We start from the raw sequence: 13497 nt of genomic DNA on the forward strand, positions 1-13497 counted from the left end.
GCCACGACCAAAAGGAACTTGGTCCTTATCCTGGGAGTCTGACCCAGACACACGTTGTCTCTCCACGACCTAAAGGAACTTGGACCTTACTCTCTCACATTCGTCGGGACTCCGACCCGACCTAAAGGAACTTGGTCCTCACCCACGTCGGGACCCCGACCCGACCTAAAGGAACTTGGTCCTTACCCACGTCGGGACTCCAGTCCGACCTAAAGGAACTTGGTCCTTACCCACGTCGGGACTCCGACCCGACCTAAAGGAACTTGGTCCTTACCCACGTCGGGACTCCAGTCCGACCTAAAGGAACTTGGTCCTTACCCACGTCGGGACCCCGACCCGACCTAAAGGAACTTGGTCCTTACCCACGTCGGGACTCCGACCCGACCTAAAGGAACTTGGTCCTTACTCTTTGACAAGGAAGGGAGGGACGGTTACGCTGGCGCTCACCGTGTGCTCTCCCTCGGTGAAGCGCTGGTCGTACGCGTAGGCCAGCAGGATGTCCACCAGGCCCAGCCAGGCCGCCTGGTGGCAGGGCTTGTCCAGCAGGTAGGAGCGGTTGGTGAAGCGTCGCAGCTGGTCCTTGTCGTCGTCCGTGAAGCCCACAGCTGCACAGGGAAACACGCGGTGGAGGCGCTGCGCGTTAGTAAGACGTTATGCGGGTGGATGGACGTGCTCCGCGTTTGTGTGACACACGGGTCTCCACGTAGACCTAGATTCCCCCTCGATGTTTGACGATATTAGGGTAAGCTGGGTAAGAAGGTAGAGGGGGTGGTTTGAGCAAGGACACTCAAGGGTAGAAAAGGTTGAAATGGCTAAACAGAGAACGAATGGACGTTCGTATCGTACATGTCAACGTAGGCCTATGAGAACATAATTGTCTCATAATTGGACAATAACCCGGTAGGCAGGTTGGCGTAGGGAGGTTGGTAATTATGTAGGCAAGCAGGAAGGTGGCTGGGGTCGGTAGTTGGGCAGGCATGGGTTCAGTAAACTGGATCGAGGGCAGAACTGGAACGAAAGTCAAGTGTAGAAGCCAAACCTTTTGGCCTGGGATTCACAGACCCCCGAGCCACTTGGCCACCCTTGCCCAAACGCAAATGTAATAGGGGAAAAAATTGTTATGGAGAACACCTAATGGGACGTTAAATACTGTACTCTTTGTTCCCATTGGAGTGACTCAAGTCTTCCATGGTTGACAAAAAAAAAATGCCATGTTGGGGCAACAGACTGAAGGGATCTGCGGGAGAGAAGGCCAGAGGCAGGAAGTAGAGAGTTCTGCAGGAGAACGCTCTCTGCAGGAACTTGAACTTTCTGTCCTCAGCGGCTCTTGCAAACAGCTGAAAGCCATTCTCCTCCTCCACTCGGAGAGAGACTAAACCAAATACGAAGCACATGATGACAATGGCTTGCAATGTGTGTGTGTGTGTGTGTGTGTGTGTGTGTGTGTGTGTGTGTGTGTGTGTGTGTGTTCTGTGTGTGTGTGCGTTGCCACAGCACACAAGCCCCATGCACACTCACTCACAAGCCACATGCACACACACACACACACACGCGCACGGCCCATCTGCAACCGCAGGCGTGCACCCTCACCCATAAACACACACACGTGTTGAGTTTTCAACATAAGCATCTAACTATGAGTGAGCTGTGCTGTGCGGGCGTGCACGTGCGGGCGGGCGGGCCGCTCTCGAGTGCGTGCACGTGAGCAGAGCGGAGGCCAATCCCCCGAGGCTGCAGTGGAACTTGGCTCTGCAGCTGAAGGAGATTCCTGCTGCATTACGTCATGCCTCTGCTCCCTGCAGACACTACCTGCAGCGCACTCTGCTGCTGCCAACACAGCTGTGGGGAGCCGCACACACACACATACACATATACACACACACACACACACACACACACACACACACAGGCACTCGCACACACACACACACACACACACACACACACACACACACACACACACACACACACACACACGACAACGATGCAGAATACATAATCACACCCACCAGACCAAGACAGCAAGAGAAAACACACACACACACACACACACACACACACACACACACACACACACACACACACACACACACACACACACACACACACACACACACACACACACACACACACACACACACACAGTAAGGGAAAACACACACACGTACACAGTCAGTAAGAGGAAACAGACAAAGACACACATACACACGACCAAAATAGTAAGAGGAAGCACGCACAAAGCAGACTGTAGCACATGACGACAAGGTAGAATACATAATCATAGCCACCAGACACCATCACACCAGCATAGTAACAGAAAACACACACGCACACGCACACACACACACACACAGAAAGGCTCAACAAAGGGAGGCAGAAACCACACGCACAGAAAGGGAGAGACACATGTGTACCAACATAAGCAAGCTTCCAGAAAACCCTAACGCAAAACAGAGAGAGGAACACAATAGAGAAACATGCAGCGCCACTTAGTGCTCTCGTTTAGACATTCTGGACGGACGCACGAGTGCACACAAACACACACACACACACACACACACAAACAGACACACACAGAAAATCTTCAGATGAGAAACACACGCACCGGGACATATTTATGCATACAACATGCTGCATTCACGCACATGCACACACACGCACACACACACACACACACACACAGGGATTAAGAGAAGGAGGGAGGGCGGGTGGTAGGAGCATGCCTGAGCCCTATATACAGCACTCAGCCCTCCTCCTCCTCCTCCTCCTCCCCATGACAGCGCGCTGAGTGCAGAGGAGCAGACTGTGATGTGTCTTTGAGTCACGATGAGAAACACTCACATTAAACAGCAACGCTTAGGAGAGCTGTGTGGTTGTGTTGATGCCTCACCAACTGGCGACATGCTGAACACGCCGGTAACTGCATTTGAAAGGCACTTAATAAGCAGAAGACGCCTTGAAGTCTGGGAGGGGAGTGGGGGGGCGTATCGAGTATTCAGGAGTTGCTGTGTTAGGGTGTGACATGAAGGCAGCCCCGAGGTGCAGCCGTGTTAAAATATGGGGTGTTTTTTTTCGCTACGTCGTACCCCAGAGCTCTGGTGGTGAATGACAAATGCATGTTTACACTAAAAGTCTTATATGTGTATCTGATATATTCATAATTATACGCGATGTACTTTTCACTTTTGCTTAGTTCATCAAAAAGCAAAACGGGGGCCATTTAGCGTATTTGGACGGATGACTGATTGTTTTCTTTGGGCCACGGCTCAACTTGTTAACACAAGAGCGGGCTTCCACACCACAGAACCTCTGGGTAAGGAGAGCGTGCGTGCGTCTCAATGACAGAGTAGGGGAAAAAGAGGCCAATTAAAGACTTTAACTACACAAGCGCCCGCTCACGTAGCTGCAGCTCGGTGAGCCATTGGGCCGGGCAGACCGGGCCGTTCACCAGCCCCCCTACTGGGCCACGGAACTGGCTCTGCTGCCAGGCTGCCGGGCTGGCGGGGTCTAGCCTCACTGGGAGCGTTGAGGGTTGTGCTGTAGTTACGATGGAGTGTTTTAACACTTTAACACCCGTTTCCAGCAATGGAGACGAGGCTGCCGCAACGGGTTCATCTGTGCCATCTACGCAGGTCCCACCGCTCAGTGTTGTGCGAGTTCACACTTCACACAAACTGGTTCAAGGTTCAGTTCATACAAAAGAAAATTAATGAATTCGTGTTCATAGTTCAATCAATTTCCGTTTTGAACTAGTTCATGTTCAGTTCATTAACAGTTCTTTTAGAATCTGAGTAAAAACTGTGGGAGTGAATATTTCTGTGCTTATCTTTTAAAATTAATCCTCTCCATTACCAGCTGCCCATCACTACCATCTAAAATTGTTGTGGATATTATTTGCAGACCTTTTTCATTCATCACAACTAAGGCAATAACTATATTTAATAAACACGTCACCTGGACCTCAGCATCAATTCAGAATGTCACAAAATCTGAACTAGTTCAAGTTCAAGTTCTTTAGTTAAAAGTTCAGTTCAGTTCAAAGCTCATAGAAAAATGAACTTGTTCAAAGAACTGGTTCTTTTGAACTAGTTCATGCACCACGCTGCCCACCACCCTGCTGATAAGAGGGGTAGGGTGGGGGTCTCTTCTGTGTAAGGGGAGGGGTTGGGGAATGACGCGTTATCTTAAAACCGCCAAAGGGTTCAAAAAAGGACACCACGGGTTGAAGAAACGGGGTGTGTGTGAGGGGGTTGGTGGTGGTGGGGGGGGGGACTTGGTCTGGTCATAAGGTGTGCTTGAAAATCCAGACTTTTCCAACCACTCGAAAAGGCCACGGTAGAGCTGCACTTAAATGTGAAAAGACTGCAGCCCATAGGTCAGCACGAGATAGGAAGCAAAGTAAAGCTTATCTTCATTTGTCCAAAGGTCACCGAAACACTGTCGACATCTGACTGCAGTCACAACAAAGTGGCCCCCAGGTAGAGACGGTGAGAAAGCGCGCGAGAGAGAGAGAGAGAGAGAAAGAGAGAGAGAGACTCAGTATAGAAAGGAGAGAGAGAGAGACAGAGAAAAAAAATTAGAAAGAGCAAGTGAGAGACAGGGAGAGAGAAGAGAGAGAGAGTGAGAGTGAGAGAGTGAGAGAGAACGAGAAAGATCAAGTGACAGAGCAAGAGGGGGGGAGGAGAGAAGAGAGAAAGTGACAGAGCGAGAGAGGAAGAGAATAGAGAGCCAGCGACAGAGTCAAGAGAGAGTGAGAGAAAAGAGAGAAATGAGCAAGAGACACAGGGAGAGAATGAGTAAGCCGTCAGGTCCATTTAGCTTTGTGAGAACCAGGGCCCCTGGTGGACAGCTGGGGGCTGTCAGCCAACGCGTAGCCCCCCCTCAACGCAGGAAGACCCACAAAAGAGGCCAGTTTCTAGTTCATTAGCACTTGTGTCCGCGTCCATCTGTCACTTGATATATCTGTCAGACATGGCCGCGGTGAACGCCGGCAGGGGGGGGGGGGGGCAACAACAACAAAATGACAGAGATCTACGAAGAAGACCCGAGAACTGTTACGGAGCGCAACACTACAGCTAAAACGTGTGTCTTTAAAAACAACCCGAGGACGATGTATAAAACCCCCCCAAAAAAAAAAAGGTTAAAAATCTGCCGCGGAACCCATCGGCGGCGTGGTCTGGCCGGCAGCGCAGCCCAGCGCTCAGCCGGGCCCTAATGCCGTTGAACCCGTCAATCACGCCATTACGTTTAATTTGGCCCATTTATCCACGCACGGGCTGACGAGGCAAGCACTCTTGTCTCTCAGGATGCAGTGCAGGGCGAGGGATAGAGAGAGAGAGAGAGGGGGTGGAGAGAGAGAAAGAGGACGGAAGGAGGGAGAGAGGCAAGAGAGAGAGTGAAATGGGGGAGAAGAACGGAGAGGGGGGAGGAGGAGAGGGAGGCAGAGAGGAATAATAGAGAGGAGGGGGGGGGGGGGGGGTACTACAGAGGTGGAGAGATAGAGAGTGAGGGGGAGGGGAAATAGAGACGGGAAGGAAGGAAGGAGGGAGGGAGGATAAAAAAAAAGAGAGTGAGGGAGTCGGAGGAGGGGAGAGTCACACAGATAGATAGATGGAGGGAGGCAGAGGCAGGGAGAGATGGAGATAGATAGAGCCTAATGCTCTGCTGAAGCAGAGCCCAGTTTGTAGCTAATGGCGTGTGCGCCGGCGAGTGATCGACGCTCCGCAGTAATCGGCCACCGGTGGCTGAAGAGCGCGGCTCTCTCACCTCTCTCCTGCGTTAACGCTGACGGTTTGATGTGCTGTAACGCCCCCCCCCCATCCCGCACCCCCCCACCCCCCCGCCCGCCCCCTGCTGCCCTCCTCCTCCTCATGCCGCCACAGAACATCCGTGCGCCATCAGTCAATCGGAGCTGGAAGCTGGGCGCCTGGTAAAGTAATTGGCAGCAGCGTGGGGGGTGGGGAGCTCTCGGTAATTCCACTGTGTGCTACACAGAGCGCGGTCCACCGTTGTGCTCTCCATCACCGGCTGATGAGGGGAGTGACAGACAGGGAGGGTTTTCTCGCAGACAATCGGGGCCGGGGGACGACGCGACGCAAGAGTTTCCTGATCACTAAGTCAAATCACAAGGAACGGCTGTCGCATCATCAGACGGCAGTTCATTTAAATCAACTCGTAGTGTGGTCAACGAGCTAGCTAATACCCGTTGTACGGTTTCCATACAACAATCTGTCCAAGTGTACGGCCGTCGCTGTGACGTTGGTCAGTGACGACATAAGTCATCGGTAGATCAGTCGACTCCTCTCCTTCACTCTCGTGGTCTCATCTGAGCTCTGAGATTGCTCAATATGGTGAGAAGCAGGGACAACACCAAGTCTTATTCAGCCTCCTGTTGCTGGCAGGTGTTAACGTTAAGGAAGACCTATTCTGTTTTGGCAGGGTACCGCAGCCGCTGTAAGAGAGCCTATTATCTGACCATTCAGCTCATGGGACACGGGCAATTTGGTGTGCATTTCAAATAGAAATCCTGACAACATAATGAAAGGGTCATGGGGTTCCTTAGCAAGTGTGTGACTCCAGTTTTTTATGACAAAGCTTACCATCATCAAGATGGTTTTAATTGGAGAGATAAGAGATAAAGATAATGAGGAAATGTTTCTGAATCTGCTGATTATTTTTGCAACCTTATGCCACCTTCTGGCCAGGCTACCATTTAGCAGGGTTTTTTTCCCCGTTTATTTTCTATGCCTCAAAATTAAAAAAATAATAAACTCGGGAAGTACACTTGTATTCAGCACACCATTATGAGGACTAATCATCAAAATAATGAGATAATTAGACATTATCTATTTGCCAATATATATATGACCACAACAGAGATAACAAGTATGGTATCAAGGGCTCTGTTGAAGCACTTCATTATACAAAATGATATCCTCGTAAATTTAACCAACTGTATTAACGGATGCACGGAAAAGTAACAACCATGAGTACAATAAAGTGTATTCTCATCGTGACCATCCAATATGTACACAAGCCTTTTCTATATTCACAACGTCAAAGGTATTTTGCCAAGAGGTATTTTTGCTACATCCGAAAAGTAGGAGGAAAAAGAAGGGGAGGCAGAGAAAGGGAAAGCAACGGTTCATATTGATTAATAGTGACATTGAATACGATAAATATATTTTTAACCATAACCGCCCAATAGATGTCCCAGAGCAGGGGATGACGGGGGTAGGATGGGCTGGCCGGCCCCACTCACCTGCTCCCCCCTCGGGCTCTTGCGATGGGCTCAACGCCGTCCACCACGGACTGAACTTCAGCAGCCCCTGGACCACGTCGTCCTCAAACAGGTCCGACCTGTGGAGACGGAGCGGCGTCAGCGAGGAACACGGGGGGGGGGGGGGGGGGGGCCTCGGTGAAGATGGACAAGGAAAACCGTTTTATAAAAAGGTTCGTTTCAACCCGTTTATGTGCGGGTTGTCACGGGTCGAAGCGATGGAACGACACAGCTCCACACGGTGATTTGTCCGAATACATTTGAAGCGCTGACAGGCTTCAGTGCTTTGGGGAAAAGGGAAATTTTCAAGCACTTCTTTTCTGCGGGTAAACGAAGGAATTACACCAAATGCAAAAAAAAACACATTTTGTGTTCAAAAGCTTCGAGGTTCATTTTGCTGCCCTCTTTGTCGTTGCAACAGCGTGTTGCCAGGGCGACGGGACCGCCGACTACATATTCCCTACGTGTTCCCCCGGCGCTAAGGGGGGGGGGGCAAAAAACCGCTTAACCAACAAATGAATAAAACCCCAGAGGGCGAATGAATGAAAGCGTGTTAGAGGGGGGGGGGCGGCACTCACAGGTAGTGGTCCGGGGAGAAATCCATGCCCTCCGCCTCTCGCCGAGCCCGTCTGCGTTCCGCTGCCGTGGTGGTGTCTGGGTCCTTCACGTCAATCACGTCGCTGAGTTCCTCCTGTTAACACACAGCAGACCCCACCCCCCCGCGGTGACCCTCAGCTCAGCCTCCTCGACCCGCTTTAAGTGCTATAATGGAATCAATGGAGAGCCGTGACCTGGGGACTCCTCTTGGCAGAGCCTCTGCCGTGCTCACCTGCAGCCTGGCAAACACGCCGGCCCTCTGGTTGCCAAAGCCGTACTTCTGGAGCTCTGCCAGCTCCGCCTCCGAGCTCTCGGTGTACACCTCCTGCTCCACCTGCCAGTCGTACTCCTCTTCGTCCTCCCCCTCCCCCTCGTCGTCGTCATCGTCCGCGGCGGCGGCGGCAGCTCCGTCGGCTTCTGAAATGCCAAGTGGGTTAGGGATGACGGACGACCTCTGGTGCCGCCGTCGGGGGCGGCTGGTTTAAAAAAAGAAGGAGCGCTTGCAGCAGACAAGACGAGACACAGGGGACATGGGCGTGTTGCGGTCCCCCCCTCACCAGCGCTGATGTCTTCCACCAGGGGCCTGGCCGAGCGGGAGCCCCTAGGGGCCAGCAGGCTGGTCAGCATCTGGAGGCCCTCGAAGTGTTCCCCGGCGCTCTCCTTTGGGACTCGGAGCGTGAACAGCCCTAGCGGAATCGCAAGCGCAAATAATTTATTAAGGCTGCTGTTTGTCGTGGCACATTTCCTTTAACAGATATTGCAGTCTAGGACAGATGAGATTTCCCTACTGCAAAAAAAAGCACACAATACATTGGAAAGCAATTATCCTAGGTTTAATGCATGCATGCATTAGACTCCTCTCTAGCAGAGTGAGTCCAGAATACAGTTTGACAGTTTGAGTTATTTACACCGTTTCAGATCCTCCCCATATTGCAGATGTCAATAATCAAATCAAGTAATGTTTGCCCAAAAACGCAGACTTGCTGAGAGTGTTCTCATCAAGCAGAAGAGTGCCTAAGAGGATGATGTCTTCTCCTTTGTGACCGGTTTACCCAAGTACGAAGGTTAACACTATTGGTTGACTCTAAGGAAGGTATAGGCCGGCGACCCATAGAGAAGGGAAGGTGGGACAGCTGACCACAGCACACGGGATAACATTTTGACGACATCGCTCACTTGTGAGGTGGCTGAACCAAGCACAAAGCTCAATGAATAGTCGACTCTGGGGAAAGGCAGGATGGCGAGACAATACGCGAAGGGAAAGAACAAGGCCTAAGTTATAAAAACAAACAACATGTTGATTTTTCCATCACGTGTTACAGTCTGCCACCACAGCAGTGATTTGGTTGGCATAACAACGTCCGTCCAATACCGTTCTCATGCCAGTGACTTAGTTGAAAATACTTCCCCCACCCAAGCAAAAACTCCTGTGGAAATGATTGCATGCTGTGTGACCTCCCCCTAAAAATCTAGATTATGAGAGCTAAATATATATATTTTTCTTCATGTTGCTAAAATGTTTTTCGCTTTTGTAGAGAACATTTGACATTTCAAACTCCCCCTCTCATCAGGCTTCAGTGGTTTGTTTGGGCAATTTGAAGAGATCACGGAGTTGTGACTCATATGGCACCCACTCACTCTCTTTCCCTTCAATGTTCCTGCTAGGTCTCTGAAAGACGATCAGAAGCTTGATTAAAGGTCTGTCACTCCCACCATTTGCTGGATCTCACTTTCAGTTTTTCCCATGGATGACAAAATGCCCACTTGTATTGTGGCCAGCATGAAGATAGTCCTCCTTAAAATCGCCCCAATACAAATATTTGTTATTTATGTTGACTTTTTCTGTAGTCTCGCTGCTGGGCTGTTGAAGCATTGTTATAACGTTTTAGCTTGAAATGCAAAGTTTGACCAAAATCGGGACTTCTGTGCATCTAGCATACCACAAATGTTGATATTCACACAATTTCTCCATTTCGAATTTAGGAATATTCTCAACTTTCGTACACAGCAGCTAAATTCCTTCCTCAACAACCCACACATCTTCACCCAGGTGCAGCCATTGCATCAAGCCGTTCCCCCCCCCCCCCCCCTCCGGTCGGTCTCCTTACCACCTCCTACGTCACTACGCGTTCTACATTAAGTAGGTGATAATCATAGAAACAACTCATTAATGAAGAGAACACAGTTTGAAGCAAATCCAAAACAACGACTCCAATGCAACACAGAAACCCCCTTCAAGGCGCTCCTTAAGACCGAGCCTAAACGTAGCGGGCGATAGAGCTCGACAATGCTTTCTCCGACCGGTGCGGGCATAATTGCCTGTGCTGCCGCGAGTCTCTCTCTTGATGAGGCTGGAGAGTGCACCAAAAGAGGGGTCCTAATGGTTTGCTAATTATATCTCTAAATAAGGATGCACATTAGCGCAGCGGCGAGAGGAGCAGATGCTGCGGGCTAGTCGAGGCACCGTGCGCTAATTGGCCGACGAGATGTCAGGGAGACTGTGGTTTCCGATGCCTCGGTTAAAGCGCACTCCTCCGGAGAAAGAGCACGAGGGTTATAACGGGTTATAAAAGTAAAAATATGGCGACCATAAAAAAGGGGAGCGTGGGCTTTATTTAAGGAGAACATCCTATGGGCTAGAGGCTTACGACGCTGGGATTATGTGTTTTCTTTAAGCTAGCGCTGGATGGGATATATGTTTGTGTTCTGTTGGTCTTTGGGAATAACACCCCTAAAACTGGTGTGTGTGTGTGTGTGTGTGTGTGTGTGTGTGTGTGTGTGTGTGTGTGTGTGTGTGTGTGTGTGTGTGTGCGTGTGTGTGTGTATATATATATATATATATATATATATATATGAAAAGGAAATAATAGGAATAGGAATAGGAAAAGGAAGTGCCAACTGCCACTCTGAATCCATCCAACACAGGCCTGCGGGTTGTAATCATATCTCAGTGACAGATGGGTCCAAAGGCAAACGGATTGAAATAACATGCTTGGTAGGTTTATCGGCTCCCTCCACGTGATTGACTGATTGACAAAGTAACGACACTCGGGGGATCCGTTACAGATATTTACTGGACACATGTATCAAGACTCTATGTAGGATTTGGACAGCCAGGGGCATGGCTAGTTCACGTGCCAACAACAACGACAGGCCATACTGTACTGGGCTCATCCCTTTTTTTTCTTGAACAGAAACCTGACACGCAAAAGCTGACCTCAGGGGAAAAACATGACCCGGTGTGTAACTTGAGCCACTGCAATCGCTCTCTGGCTCTGATTGGCTGACATTGCCACTTGGCCGATCTCCATTTATTATAATAATAATAATAATAATAATAATAATGGACACCACCAACTAGGTTGGTTGTTTAGATTAAGTGTTTTTGGTTGCTCTTCAATCTATGTCAGATCAATAAACCCGACAATGATGTTATTTAGTAGAGATGGGATGTAGCCTGGTCAAATAGAAAGCCTGCATGGTTGTAATGTTTCTCAATTCAGAATGCTGTATAACTTAAGTATAACTTAAGTTAGATATTTTATCCTCTTTCAAATCATGCCCAAAGGTCTTTATTAATATCAAACATCATATATATCATGATCAATAACAAATATCTTACCTTTATCAATATCAAAAGTGGCTTTTTCCCTTCCATCTTCTACAACTCGTCCCGGGAGAGTTAATCTGCAAATTATAATTAAGGCATTTAAAATACACATCATAACTCCAGAAACCGACACACGCAAGTGAAAAGGGTCACAATCACAAACCACACTGCTAACTAACTATATCTAAAAACTCGCCTGAGGAAGTAGGGCTTTGCGTAGAACTTCAAATCCGTCCCATCGATGTAGAGGTCGAACTCCGAGGTCCTGGTGTAGGGCACCCGGACCGCGATAGTCAGACTCTGGCCGTCTTGGCTCAACTCGAACGCCGGAGTGATCATCGTTAACACCTTAATTAATCGTTATCTACAGGAGATCTTCTGCCAAGCGTTTCCCATCAAGCCGAGTCCTGGCTTGTCATTCACACAAAAACACACAAAGTGTACAGATTGTTGATGGTCCGCCTTTTGACTACAGAGAGAACAGAGTTCGTGTAAAGTAAACAGTTGTTTCACAGTCTCTGCAAAATTACAGCCGTTCTAATTGGAAGTTGATGAAAAGCGACAGGGACGCCCCCACTCATTCGTGGGGATAAATATGGAAACGTAATTAAAGGGTTGTTACAGGGATAAGATTAACAACAGTCAACACTTGTACTGTAATCATAGCTGAAACAAACAGCTGGTTAAACGACGCCACCTGGTGGCCGACCCGTTCGCGCCTGCAGGCTGCAGCGCAGCACACACGTGTTAGTGCCACATTGACATTAACAGTGACTGTCAACAACACACACTGTTATAGCTGCTCATGTAGCCCCAACAACTGGGTTCATGTTAGTAAGCGTTGCGCCATCACATACAAGCACTTGTGTTAGTGTGGAAGCACTCTATTATTATTATTATTATTTTTTAACGATTTTAGCTCATAATCTGAACTACCAGCGATCAAGTTTTCAATGTTGTGGCTATACTAGCCTGCTAGGCTAGCTCAGCCAGCATAATTGACTAAGCAATGCTTTGGTCAGTACTGTCAGGGACTGGTTGTATACATTTGAACAGTTGAGAGAAAGAACCCGACACCCAAATCATTAAACGGAATTACCTAAAACAAATCTTTTTATGAAGAATTCTGCGTTGGACGGTTCGGAACACAAGCATCACATGCGCCACTTTGTGGTAACGTCCATGTTTTACCGTACCGGAAAGAATATAGGGGCAAGATGTTTTTCAAATGAACACGTTTGAACGTGACACACACAAAAAAAAGGCAACGGTAATAGAAACCACGTTAGGGGATCTTATGTTTGGTAGCACAAGGAATGAAACGTATGATAAGTATGTGTGTTTGAGGTCTACATCATTCACTATTCCAATTTAGATTTGTTATCATATATGGAAATGGGATACATGGATGTAAAGTAGGTACACTACGAAAAGCGTAATTTAGTAGTGACTGACTTTTATTCACAGTGAATTCAGATTCACGTGATCAAAGAGAGAGATAACTGCGAGGATTCCTACATGGAGGTTGTGAATTGTAAATTGAGGATCCATCCAAGCACGTTTTGGCTGGGAGTAGAACACCATATTATCCTAAACGAATAAAGAGTATAGAGACTATACATCCCATACTATTATACTATTATCCACACCTGTTGAGTTTCCTGTTGTGTCTCTTTTTCTTGGATATTGAAATTGGCTTATAATGGACACAATATGCATGCAAAGCTCTCGCATACATTAACGTGTTAATGTGAGTGTACGTAAAAATAACTAAAAACGTAATAAAATTAAAAAAAAACTAAACTAAACTACTACTTAAAAGTCTGCTGCATAACGTCTCGGTATCTCTAGAAATGTGTAATATATTTTTCCTCTGTTTAAATACGGCGCAGAAAAGCACGGCGCGTCTATCATGAGACTTACGGGGAAGTGAGCAAGCCACTCCTCCGCTTGAAATGTTTCATGGTTGCGCTAAATCCATCTTTACTCAATGTCGTCTGCAGCTAATGCA

At 48.4% G+C, this 13497-nt stretch overlaps 1 protein-coding gene across 1 annotated transcript; it reads right to left on the minus strand.

Annotated features, from left to right (window-relative positions):
* Window positions 1–402: 402 nt before the first annotated feature.
* Window positions 403–12684, minus strand: shq1 (SHQ1, H/ACA ribonucleoprotein assembly factor; the record flags this gene model as incomplete). The annotated part of the gene is made up of 8 exons (XM_084463468.1): window positions 12586–12684; window positions 11683–11893; window positions 11499–11563; window positions 8434–8562; window positions 8109–8293; window positions 7858–7970; window positions 7262–7359; window positions 403–605 (listed from the first exon to the last, which is right to left on the minus strand). Exons 2-8 carry the CDS (start codon window positions 11823–11825, stop codon window positions 403–405), a joined length of 936 nt encoding a protein of 311 aa, XP_084319594.1. The 5' UTR covers window positions 11826–11893; window positions 12586–12684.
* Window positions 12685–13497: the final 813 nt, after the last annotated feature.

This window comes from Micromesistius poutassou (assembly GCF_964030765.1).
Source record: "Micromesistius poutassou genome assembly, chromosome: 2".
Taxonomy (NCBI): Eukaryota; Metazoa; Chordata; class Actinopteri; order Gadiformes; family Gadidae; genus Micromesistius; species Micromesistius poutassou.